The sequence below is a fragment of the Taudactylus pleione genome, unplaced genomic scaffold (genome assembly GCF_031769625.1).
Source record: "Taudactylus pleione unplaced genomic scaffold, aTauple2 ptg000019l, whole genome shotgun sequence".
NCBI lineage: Eukaryota > Metazoa > Chordata > Amphibia > Anura > Myobatrachidae > Taudactylus > Taudactylus pleione.
The window spans coordinates 1,494,549-1,507,381 of NW_028284421.1; the positions used below are offsets into that span (position 1 = coordinate 1,494,549).

The 12,833-nt window shown below is 44.2% G+C and overlaps 1 protein-coding gene across 1 annotated transcript in view; it reads left to right on the top strand.

The window, feature by feature from the left end:
- UNC13C (unc-13 homolog C) overlaps window positions 1-12,833 on the top strand; it is a 718,105-nt gene that overhangs the window by 614,034 nt on the left and 91,238 nt on the right. The window contains exon 29 of the mRNA XM_088444832.1: window positions 9,645-9,792. Within this exon, the coding sequence (XP_088300958.1) occupies window positions 9,645-9,792 (148 nt within the window). The remainder of the gene's footprint in view (window positions 1-9,644; window positions 9,793-12,833) is intronic.

The window sequence follows — 12,833 nt, forward strand, 5'->3', positions numbered from 1 at the left end:
GGCCCATGAGCTTACCGCTCTTTTCGGCCATTTTTATGATGACCACTTCCGTTTTTTTTATTGCTTATTAAAGTTTTCTTTATAAAAGGAAGTATCCAGAGAGAAGGAAACTATCCTTGAAAAGTACCTAGGCAGGTACGAAACGCGTTGGACGCCCCAGGGTTAGTGTGGAGGAAGAACAGTGAAGCATTACTGGACTACAACTTGACGATCTCCACGATCCGCTGATTTCATCCTGAGCCGCTGTTCACTATCACTGCTACCCCACTTAGACCTTGTGCGGCTTCCCGTGTAGTGCAGACAACACAACACGCTGCCAGCACTAGAAGCTACAGACAAAGGTAGGGACAGCTAGGTCGCATTGGATCTAATATACCACTGCACGCTTGCTTGGACCTGCCATCAATTTTCTCCTAAAAGAGCTTAAACATATGGTTTCAGTGTTTTATGGTTGTTCGTTTGTTTGTCCGATAACTTTTGTTTTCCCCGATTTAGTATTCACAAGCGCTACAATATGGTGTTTGTGTTTATAAATCACCAGGGAACAACAACTTTTGTACTGTAGGGAAAGAGCAAGCATGGCAGAAAGGAGATGAAGAGAAATTGAAGAAGTAGGGGAGGACATGGGACATTGGGAATGCAAGAGTGACAGACAAGTGGACACACAATAATGAGTAGAATGGGCCTAGACATGAGATGAAGGGGAACAAACAAGAGATAGGGCAGCAGAGATAGTTACTAAAAAAAGGGAACACAAGAGATGCATATATGCTCTGTGTCCAATAAAAGATGGAACTATGAAAATCCTGGGCTCACAGCTGGATAGAATAAAGAATTAGTTCAATTACACAAACTGCTATAAAAACTGATTTATATCAATCTTTAGTATGGGAGTTTTTGCTACCAATGTATTAATGATGCTGTAAATGTACCTATTAATTGTGTAGAATTCAAACTGTTGTATGAAAATCAAATCAAGTGAGAAATTAAACTCTGAAAGGAAATTATGCTTTAATTAATCTTGAAGGCAATAATGCTAATTGAAGTCACGTGGGTGAAAATTATAGTGACTCTTTAGAAAAACTTAGGGCCTGATTCAGTAGCATACGCAAGTGCAATTACGTACGCAGATTGAGCGATTGTTAACCACTGCGCATGCACCGCACCGCGATTACGGAAGCACTGGGGAATCCATCGCAGAGTGAGTGACAGGCTGTGAGCATTTGGGGGTGGAAAACCGCAGACCTGTCTCTCCGTATGAACACCATTTCATGGGCGTGCATAAATTAGCCACTGCGATTGCCTACACAGCTTGTGTACTCACTGTGTGTGACGAGACTTGCAGTTTCTGCGGCTGGTCAGACCTGGTATTAATGTTGTGTGACGGGCTGATGTGTGTCGATAGTACCGATGTATACGCAGGAGTGTGAGGTAATACGGATCTGAGAAAGCAGCAGTGGACGTCTCTATGCCGGCTGAGCTATGGCGGGCATTAACATACTTTTGCAGCTGTGTTCTGTGCGAGTTTGCAGCTATGTACGCAATAGCGATCCTTACTGAATTAGATACACATATAGAGATATAATTCTTGCGCCACTGAATGGGATCAACGAGTGTTCCTTTATATAATATCAGGAATGAATCCGATAAAATCAGTCACCAATGTTCCTTATCAAATTCTACTTTCTCTGATCTTCATAAGCCTCAGGATAACACTTTCATCAATATTTCCAAAGACCTGTTAGTATAAGCTGCAGCTACTGAGGTCCCTCGCTCCGTACTAGAAACAGATGAAGTAAGACATCAGACGCTTCATTCCGGTCATTACCTACTATACGTGTCCGGACACGTATAGTAGGTAATGACCGGAATGAAGCGTCTGATGTCTTACTTCATCTGTTTCTAGTCATAACACTGCATGCACTGTGAATTTACACATCTTTGCATATGTCTGCACTCTTCTGAGTTGGATGCAACTTGGCCAGATCAGTATTTCTGTGAAATAGGGAATTTTGTGACAGTAACTGGGCGGAGACAGTCCGACTGCACATAACCACCCTGACTTGTGGGAGCGTCATGGGCGTGTATCAAAAGCTCAATGTGTACAGGAAAGGGAAACCTGCTTCTGACATTTCTCTCTGATACCTAGCATGGGGCTGTTATAAGTGCAGATACTAATAATGATAGTTACTGCAGCCAGTGTAAGCTGAATGGGCTGCACTGGTTTCCTCTTACACATGCATAATGTCACGCATTTGTTTAACAGATACTTCCATTAGCATTAGATAGGAAATCAGGCTTCCATGGCTGCCCGCAACTACGGTACAGGCCACAGGCCCCCTCCTCTCACTCTTGTGGTCGGCAGCCGACTGACGCAGCTGGCCAGCCACTGCAGAATCAGTAGACCCTGGGCACTAGAGTGTGCCCCGAGTCTATTGCGCATGCGCAGATCGCCGGGGAAATGGAGCGGATGCCATTTTCCCGGCGATTTCCTCACCATGCATGCGCAAAACGCCGGAAAAATGGCTGGCGGCCATTTTCCGGCGTTTCAGCAGCACTGGGAGACCCGACGCGGGACCTAGAGGAGGTAAGTTTAACACAAAATGGGTGCAGGGTTTGCGGTGGGGGCCCCCCTGGACCCAGGAGCCCATGTGCACCGCACACCCTGCACCCATTATAGATATGCCCCTGGAACAGGCGCTTTGCGTGCGACTCAGAATCAACCACAATGAGTGCTTTTATTAATATTTTTGAAGTCTCTTGTGTTGGATATATGCATATAATGCAGGGCCGCAACTAGGGGGGGGGGGGCTGAGGGGTCATGTGAACCGGGCGCCATCCTCCAGCGGCCCCGGCCACACACTTCTCTGTGCCGGAGGTCTGCAGATAGAGCCTCCGGCAGCGGTGCGCGTCGGACACTGAAAATCGGCAGAAGATCCCGCCCTCCCTCCTCCCCTCGGAAGTTAGGGTAAGAGCTCAGGGGGGAGGAGGGGGGCGGAGAGGGAGTGAGAGGGGCGGCAGTGCAGCACAGGGCGCACTGCCGTCTAGCTACGGCGCTGTATAATGGAAATGTTTTTTAGATGTATTTAACATGATATGGACACAGAATGTGGGGGAGCAATGGTCAGGTCTTATGTCAAGAATAACACTTAGGCTGCAAGCTTAAGGGGTAGGGTTTTTTGTCAGGTAGGTAACTTCTGTCGGCTGCTGGAAGTATTATTGGCTGTTTTTTTGAAAGATTGAGTTTGAGATGGCGAGAGGAAATCCAAGATAAAGTGGCATAATATTCATGGTGCAGGCCAAGTACAGATGGTGAGAGATCGAGAGAGAATGCCTACATTTGAGAATCATTTATATAGCAGTGATAGAGAAATCTAAAAGAGCTTATGAGTTTTCCACAGTACTGGTAAAGATGGAGAAGAGCAGAGTACCAAAGACTGACCCTGGATGTATCCCAAGTGATAAAGGAATTGTAGAGGAGGTGGGTACAGAGAGATGAACACTATGGGCTCTATTCATTATGTTAATTATTGGGGTCTGAACTTTTAGCATTTCCGAAAACTGGGGAGGGGGGCACTGGGAGCCCATCAGTCTTTTTGTGTGACTTGTTATCTTCTTATTTGCACAGTGATGTGAATAAGACGCACAAGCTGCTTCTGCTGATTAAAATTATATGTGGCATGCCTATATTCTTTGTGCGACACCAGGTGTATCTGTATGCACAATGCTACGTTACAGTGCCAGTGACTGGCACTATACAGTAGCGTTTTGCATGCAGATGCACACACAGTCGCACACAGAATATAGGCATGCCACATATCACATATCATTGTAATCAGCAGCTGCTTGTGCATCCCATTTACATTGCTGTGTGAATAAGTTGCATCTAAAGGGAAAAAGTCGCAGGAATAGTCACTTGGCGCTACTGAGTCACGCCACAACATGCCGCAACTATAAGGACTGTTTAACGTCAAGAAGGGTAGACGTATGAGGACACATCTGTATATATACTTCTGTAACAGTTGTAGATGTGTTGGAAATACATGCAGCTAGAACTAGTATACTGTTCTACACAGTGGATATATGAACATGGTTTTACATGGAGTGCATTTGACAACTAAACTTGTACCAGTTTTATAGGAGCATCACATTATTACCAGTCCAACTCCCTGTAGCTTCCCACTTGCCTCCATTCCCCTCCCCATGTCATGACACTGCCTGTGTCATATATGTGCCCACTTCCTGCCACAGCATCAGCACACATATCCCCTGAAATACTTTGCGCTGCTGTAAATCAGATTAATAACAGCGGTCATATAACAATCGGGATGTAGTCACCATCCCGGTGCAGACCATGGTGGCAGACAGAATACCGGTAGTCAGAATCCCGGCTCCACAATCCTGAATGCAGCGATCCCAACAGTGAGTATTAGGGTTAGGTTTAAGTTTAGAGTTAGACACTAGGGGGAGGGTTAGAGTTAGGCTGCAGGAAGGGAGGTTTAGGGTCAGGCTGTTGGTGGGGCAGAGAGGGTTAGGCCGCGGAAGGGGAGGGTTAGGGTTAGGCTGCAGGAAAGGTGGGTTAGGGGGAGGGTTAGAATACTTGCATGCGTCAGGATTTTCACCATCGGGATTGTGGCCACCGGCATTGTCAGCGCTGTGATCGCGTACCCAACTCATAAATAGAGATGAGCGGTTTAGATTCTGTGGAATCCGAACCGCTCTGAACATTGGGGATCCAAGTCCACCCGAACACTGTTCAGGTGTTCCCCACCTGACTCGGTTCCCCCTTCGAGGCCGAACGGCGGCCTCCTGATGTCATATTCTCACAAGAGAATCCGAGGTCAGGGTTACTAGTGTAGAGCAGAACGCAGTGATAGCAGTCTGCCCTACACAGAAACAAGCACACCGCCGCCAGCGGCAGCTGTGTGTTTGTTATAGCAGCCAATGAGAATGAGAGTCACACAGACTCTCATTGGCTACTGCACGGAGGGAGCCGGCTGGAGCTCACTCATTAGCTTCGTCTTCCGGCTCCCTCCGCAGCGCGTAATAGAGCAGAGCGGACGGCGGCAGGAGCGGAGATTCAGGTAAGTTTTTTATTTTTTATTTATCTGTGTGTGTGTGTGTAAGGGGACGCTCCTGGGGTCATACTACTTGGGGCACCACTGCTAATGGGGGCACACTACTTGGGGCACTGCTAATGGGTGCATACTACATGGGGCACTACTAATGGGGGCATACTACTGGTGGGCACTGCTACTGGGGGCACTGCTAATGGGGGCATACTACTGGGGGCATTGCTAATGGGGGAATACTACTGGGGGCACTGCTGATGGGGGCATACTAGGGGCACTACTACTGGGGGCATACTAATGGAGGCACTGCTACTGGGGGCACTACCACTGGGGACATTACTACAGGGGGGCATAACTATTGGGGGCACTACTACAAGATGCATTACTACTGGGGGCTCTACTACAAGATGCATTACTACTGGGGGCACCATAAGTGGCACTGCTACTGTGGGCATTGTATAAGGGGCATTACTACTGTGGGCTTTACGTATAAGGGTCACTACTGTGGGCATTGTGCAAAAGGGACACTAACGTGTGGTGTAATGTGAATAAGATTGTACACTGTGACTCCTTGTGCCGTAGCCCACTGTGTAAACAAATACTGTGATTCTGCTGGCCGTATCCCATTGGGTGGGTGGGAGGTTCCAAGGACAATTCCATCTTGCACTACTTTTAATTTCTGCCACTGCTGTGTGGCAATGTGTCATAGATGTGGTTTAAACTGTGGTGTCTGTGTTGCTGCGCCGCTGCTCTGTCGCTTAGTAACCAGTCAGCTCACTTGCAACCTTTGGCCAATAATGGTGAAAACAATATTATAAGCTGTGAGGTGGTCTAAATTGACTGGAAATTACTGGAAATGAATGTTATCGAGGTTAATAATACTCTAGGAAGTAAAAAATAAATAATTTGTGATTTTAGCTTTTTTTTGTACATTTTAAAAAAAAAATCCAAATCCAGTCACCGCAGTTTGGCAAATCCAAAGCCGGACGACGAATTAGAACCAAATCCGGCAAAAATGGTCCGGTGCACATCCCTACTCATAATGATCACAGTCTTAAATTCTTCATATTTTCCGTAAGGAACCAATAAGACTTAAACATTCTCAGTCATCACTGATATTTGGAGGCCCAAAGCTGTGGTTGACAAAACTGATAATGTGCGAGGCCATCTAGAGACCACTTATCCCAATGATGCTTGATTAGTATCAGTAACTATGACTAGCCTCTTAAGGAATGAAACCATTGGCAGAGGGAAGTAGTATGAGTTCATAATATCTAATTATTATTAAGTACTTAAAAAAACATACACAGAGCAGTATATTGATTGACTATAATCTGATAATGGATGTTGATAAGCCATTCTCCTTCAAAACTGTGTCCTGTAATTTGCACCTTTTTAGGAAAAAGGCACATTCATGCTGATTGGATTTGGGGAAGACATTAGGTGATTTAGAGCTCACCAATATGCTGTTTGTATTATTAGTTGTGTTTATATTAGTAGTAATGCTATTGGCCTTTATGATCTAAAACCCACTTTCTTTAAATTAGAGCGATCATAAAAAATGGAAAAATTACTGTAACCTAGAAAATATTTATTAATAAATAAAATATATTGTGTCATCATTTACACATAGTGCAATCATATACTCAGACCACAGAAAACTGTCAGACACAACTGCTGGACTTTTCTACACCCTTCTGTTAATTATAATGATCTTCTAAATCACTGATGTGTTCTATGAGCATACAAAGGCATGAGTCTGTAGGTCCTACTGTTTTGTCATTTTTCACTGCTAGACCTGGTATTTTTGAACATTTTAAGAGGAATAGATTTTAAGAGGGTTTGTAGAAAAGAACAGGTTACGGAAATACGTTTCTTTTGCCGAATACCTGTAACTTCTAAGACCATTATATTTCTGTTGGCCCGAACTAACACTGTGAGAGGTTCAAATAAATAGGAATGGACATCAAAGGGATTCCTGTGGCATCTTTCACTAGATCGGAAGATTAATATATAATAATCCAATTATTAAATTGTGCAATATGAACCTGCACTTCCTCAAAGAGATGGATTGCTAACTGCAAGATACACGCAGAGATTATCCTGTTCTCTGTGATAAAACACTTTGATGAATGGGTAGTGGTATCTGCGATAAGCAATGTCTTCTTGGTTATTATAGTATTCTATAGTACAGATGGATTTCCTAAAAGTGAAAGCTTTTAAGAAGTCCATCCGTACTATATAAGACTATAATAGCCCAGAAGACATAGCTGAGCGCAGATACCACTACCCGTTCATCAAAGTAATCCGATTATGACTTCTGAAAAACTGAATAGACAACAGAGATCCGTTAAAGGACATTACTCTTGAAGTCACATATCCTACACGAAAATAAAAGGCACAGTACTCCATGCATATTACATCAAAGGCTTTGATCCCATGTACCTCACCTAATGGTACGAGCTTGCATCTTACCGAAAGCACACATGGTCCCTACGGATAACCATCCCTAAATAAATGTTAGTATTGTAGTGAATGAAGAGTGAGATCTGTATTTATAATCAATAGGGCTTTAGAGTAATATCAAGGAGTTTCTTATTGGGTTTGGGGACCTTGGAATACAGGGGTTTAAAACTATGTCCTTACTTGTTTGGGAAGCCATTTTGAGTCATTTTTTGATATTGCTTTCTGTATAGATTTATATATGCATCACATAAATTCAGAGGACACCCGAGTGTGATGTCCAATCAGTCCCCTCTGTGTAGGATGCATTTACTGCAGAGCGGAGCCAAGTTTTGCACTCAGCAGGGGGTGGTGATCACATATCAGGACTGTGGCTGGATATATAGTGCTCAGAGGGCAACTTCTGTTCCCTTAAAGCATTTTTGTATTTGGTGCTCCTACATATTGGTCGCAAAAGAGCACATAATGCCGGTAATCACATGCACTGAACATTGCAGCTCATGTAGTTGATTCCTATCAAATAGAGCTCAGGGGAAGTGAGAGGAAATCAGTTCTACATATATAGGAAACTGATTGTTCTCCTTAAGGGGCTTATTTTTTATTATATGCAGCCAGCCCCCAAAAATTAAGATGCTTTATTCTTCCAGACATTCCTGACTGAACATGGCGTTAGCGGGCGGCACCAAGCTCCAGTATGCGAATCTTGGTAACAGAGCCGTAGCTAGACTTTTTGGTGCCCTGTGCCAGAAAGAGCATTGGTGCCCCCTTCATTTTTCAAAGGTATATAATGCACCCAAAAAAGGGGAATGGCCTCATGGGGAAGGGCCAGGGAAGAGATAGGCGAGGCCAGGAGATGCTGGGGATGAAATAAGAGGAAGTTACAAGTGAGAATGATAATAAACAGAAATTTGACAGGCCCAAACAGCGCCCCCTGACCTGTGGTGCCCTGTGCGATGGCACCGGCCGCACTACCCTAGCTACGGCCCTGCTTGGTAAATCCGGCAACACATAAGCTCACATATAAACTGTTAGCAGCCAGTGGCGTAACTACGGTATTTGGAACCCAGGGCATATGTAAAAATGGAGCCGCCCTCCCCCCCCCTATATGCATGTGCTGAAAAATGGGCATGGTCACTTAAAAATGGGGCGTGTCAACATGACACACACCCCTTTATCGTCACTCTGAACATTCCTTTTCATATGCACCTTATCCCCAGTAGTGCCCCTTATACAGTACCCGCAGTATGCAATGTCCCCAGTTGTGGTCCCTCTTATGCAGGCCCATAGTAGTGCCCCTTATACAGTACCCCCAGTAGTGGTCCCCCTTATGCAGCCCCCAATTAGTTCCCCTTATACAGTACCCCCAGTATGCAATGCCCCCAGTGGTGGTCCCCCTTATGCAGTGCCCCATGTAATGGCCCCCCCTATGAAGTGCCCCCAGTAGTGGTACCCTCTATGCAGTGCCCCCAGTAGTGGTCCCCCTAATGCAGGCCCCCAGCAGTAATCCCCCCTATCCAGTGCCCCTTATACAGTGCCCCCTGTAGTGGTCCTCCCTATTTAGTGCCCCCAGTAGTGGTCCCCCAAGTGCAGTGCCCCCAGTAGTGGTCCCCCTCATGCAGGCCCTCTTTAGTGATCCCCCCTGTCCAGTGCCCTTATACAGTGCCCCCTGTAGTGGTCCTCCCTAATTAGTGCCCCCAGTAGTGGTCCCCTAGTAGTAAGACCCTCATATAGTGCCCCCAGTAGTAGTAGCCCCCCCAGTAGAGGTTGCCACTCCCGATGCAGTGCCCCCAGTAGTAGCCCCCCCCCCAGTTGTAGTGTCCCACCCCTAGTAGAGGTCCCCCCCAGTAATCCCCCTCAGTAATGGTGCCCCCAGTAGTAGCCCCCCTCTTAGTTGTCAAACTTACTGTAATTATTTGCACTATTTTGCCTTTTTAATTTGTAAAATTAAAATATATCATTGACGTTTATTATGAGTATTACTATAATTGTTCAGTATGTTTTTCCATTAATATCATTGTTTAAATGTTTCTTTATTATTATGGTTGGTTGGTTACTTAGTTGCTTTCTTTCAATGAAACGATCCTATCCTAATCTCTGTTTTTACTATAGCAATACTTTCACGCTGGAGGAAGCGGCCTGAAAAAGAATTTCTTGGAGAAGAGCCCAGATCTACAGTCGCTGAAATATGCTCTCAGCCTCTATACTCAAACTACTGATGCTCTGATAAAAAAATTTATAGATACTCAGACATCTCAAGGTGAGTGTGGTTCATGCATGTACTTCCCAATAATTACAATCTGTGCAATATACTGAGGCTGGGTGGGAGATAAGCAGCAGTGATTAATGTAATGCCATAGTTGTTATTTTCATTATTATTCAGTAAATTAGCTAATCTCTTCTCCTTTTGTGGACTAGATGTATTTTATTAACACACTGTGGATACATATTGACATAGTACCACAATTAATATTTCAGTTACAATGGGGTGTATGTACACGCACCTCTTCTTTATTATTACAGACCACACTACTTTCTGGACAAACTGTGTCTATAAGATACTGGGTGGTAAATGTATCAAACTGCTGCTTTTTGGGCTTCTATCTTGCGGAATGTACTATCTTGCGATTTGGAGGCTTAAACCTCACACTGCTTTCTATACAGTATGTTGCTGCTTTACAGCCCCTAAATAGCTTGTGCTCCAGGCAAACCTGCATGGTAAAATCAGATCGGAAACCTTTGGTTATACCCATTCAGTTTAGTGACAACGCAGTGGTATTCAGTGCATGTTTTCCAGATCTCCTAGATGGTGCACAGGTGTATCCATTACTGGATGACACGTTTTAAAAGATCTACAGGTTTAGCTAATTATTTCACTTGCGATTCTGGTTTTTGACCTGATAATTATAATTTCTCATCGTCACTATTTGCGGCAAAAAAAAAATGAAGTACAGCCGGCATTTATCATTAAATGCATGCAGGGAAAGGGACTCTGGTAGGAGCCCGTCCCTGAGATGTGTAAAAGAGAAGTGATCTAATTAGTACATTTGTTGGGGCCTCGCTCGCTACAGCACATGTATGGTCTGCTGACCAGAGAGTGCTGGGGAAGGATCCTGTGGATCCCTCTCCCAGTAAATGCCCATAGACTACAATGGCTTACACCATCAGCTACTGGGACCAAGCTCCAGAATGCTTTGCATTCAAGAGCTTGGTAATTCTGTCAATAAAGCAGCTTCCATAGAAACATATGTTGGCTGCTTTTGCAATTGAAAATGGGGGATCGCAACATATAACTCTGATGTGGTTCCCCGTAGATACATTCAGGAGATACTTAGATTTGCGGGTACCCCCTTGAAAATACCCATATCCCGCAAATATTAATTGATAAATTGGTCCCTAGTGAGTCACAGTCAATGCTGAATAGAACTGCGCTCTACCTAGTACCCCTGGATGATGTGGCAAGTGTTTGCTGTCTTTAATTAATGCTAAAAGAACTCTGCACATTATCTAAAAGTAAAAATGAATGAGTCTCTGTTTAGAATAATAATATCTGCCCCCATTTCCAATATTTATTATACATGTGCCCCAGTTTCTATTAATAAAATATGTACCCCTGAATATACAGAATTAATAAAAATATCTGTGGCCCCAATGATAGTAATTATAGCTGTACCTATGATTATATTAATAGTATCATCTGTGGTCACTCACCTAGGGCTCTATTTACTACAATCCGCATAGGGAATGCAGATTGTAGTATGATATTACCGACTGAATTTGCATTGCGAATTCAGCCAATATCACAGGGATTTACTAAAAATCCCTTGCAGGGACAGTGCTTGCGATAAAGCTCTGTCCTTGCGAATCCCCTCCGCACACTTATCACGATTTTTTTTGCAAAAATACAGTGATAAGTGCCCGCGCATGCGCCGACCGGCCGCTGCTAAGCCCCACTCCCACGATCGCGGATCTCCACACGAACCCTTCCCCCCACCCGCGCGGCCCCCCCTCCCCCCTCCCTTAATTACATTTACCTGCAGTGATCAGTGTTCCGGTGATGTCCTCCATGGCTCCGTTCAGCTGACATCCAATCCTGCACTGGGACCCGGTCAGGTGACGACCGGGCCCCAGTGCAAGATGGGAGAAAAAAAGCTGACCAGAGGCAGGACATCACCGTAGCCCCGATCATCGGTCCCTGGACTCTGGTATGTTTTTTTTTTTTATTACTAATTTTCTTTTCTTTGTTTTGGCAGTGATTAGCGTGTGGTCTGTTTAGACCACACAGCTGATCACTGGGGCCGGCTCCGGGCTCTGCTCTGACTGTTAGAGCAGAGCAGGAGTCCGGTACCGGGGAAGACCCTGTTATTATCACAGGTCTTTCCCCGGTATTTATTTATTTTTAGTAACTTTGGCCAGATCACATTTCCCATTTCAACTATGGGAAATGTGATCTGCTTACTAAAAATAAGTGATAATTAGGGCTTGGAGTAGAATTTTACGAATTCTACTCCAATTGCCCTTTAGTAACTTTAGGTGATGCTAAAATAATGTGAAAAGGGTGTGAAAACACCCTTTTTCACTTTATTTTAGTAAAAATAATGATAATAAATAGAGCCCCTAGAGAGACCCTGGGTTTTACAGTTACAACTGGCTACAGGCATAATAGCAGCATGTGGTTTAAACTATCTTGCTAATCAGAGACATGTCTAAAGATCCTGTCATATTTCACAAAGTTTGACATGTTGTTATGCAGACTGCACGTTCATAAATAGCATGGATTATATATCTGCCATCAGAAAAAATGCTTATAAAAGCTCGAAAAAAAAACACAGTTTTGCAGAACCCCACTTTGATAAATTTCCCCCTGGATCTTATTTATATAAATGCAATGGCGGCACACCACAACTCACCTTGGCTTTGGATCACTGCGGCTACAAGGTCTGCTGATCACAATACAAGGTGCATGCCTACTTTTCCTTCTTGGTAGATAACTACACAAACCAGAAAAGCATCTACAATAGATTTATGAGAAAGTGGAACAATCTGAAGAGACACACTGTACGAAAGTGTAGCTGTTACATCAAACTCTAATCTTGTTTAGAGTAAAATTGTTTTATTAAACACAACTTTCATTAAACACAAATTTTCTCCTAAAATATAGCTCGGTTTAACGTACTTTAAAAGAATCATGAAAGTGAGAGGACATTAGTATGGTTATTATTTTATTTCTCTTTTTTTACCCTGGCCAGTGTGTGTCTACAAACAGGGGCGCCGAGAGGGGGGGAGCGGGTACAAATTACC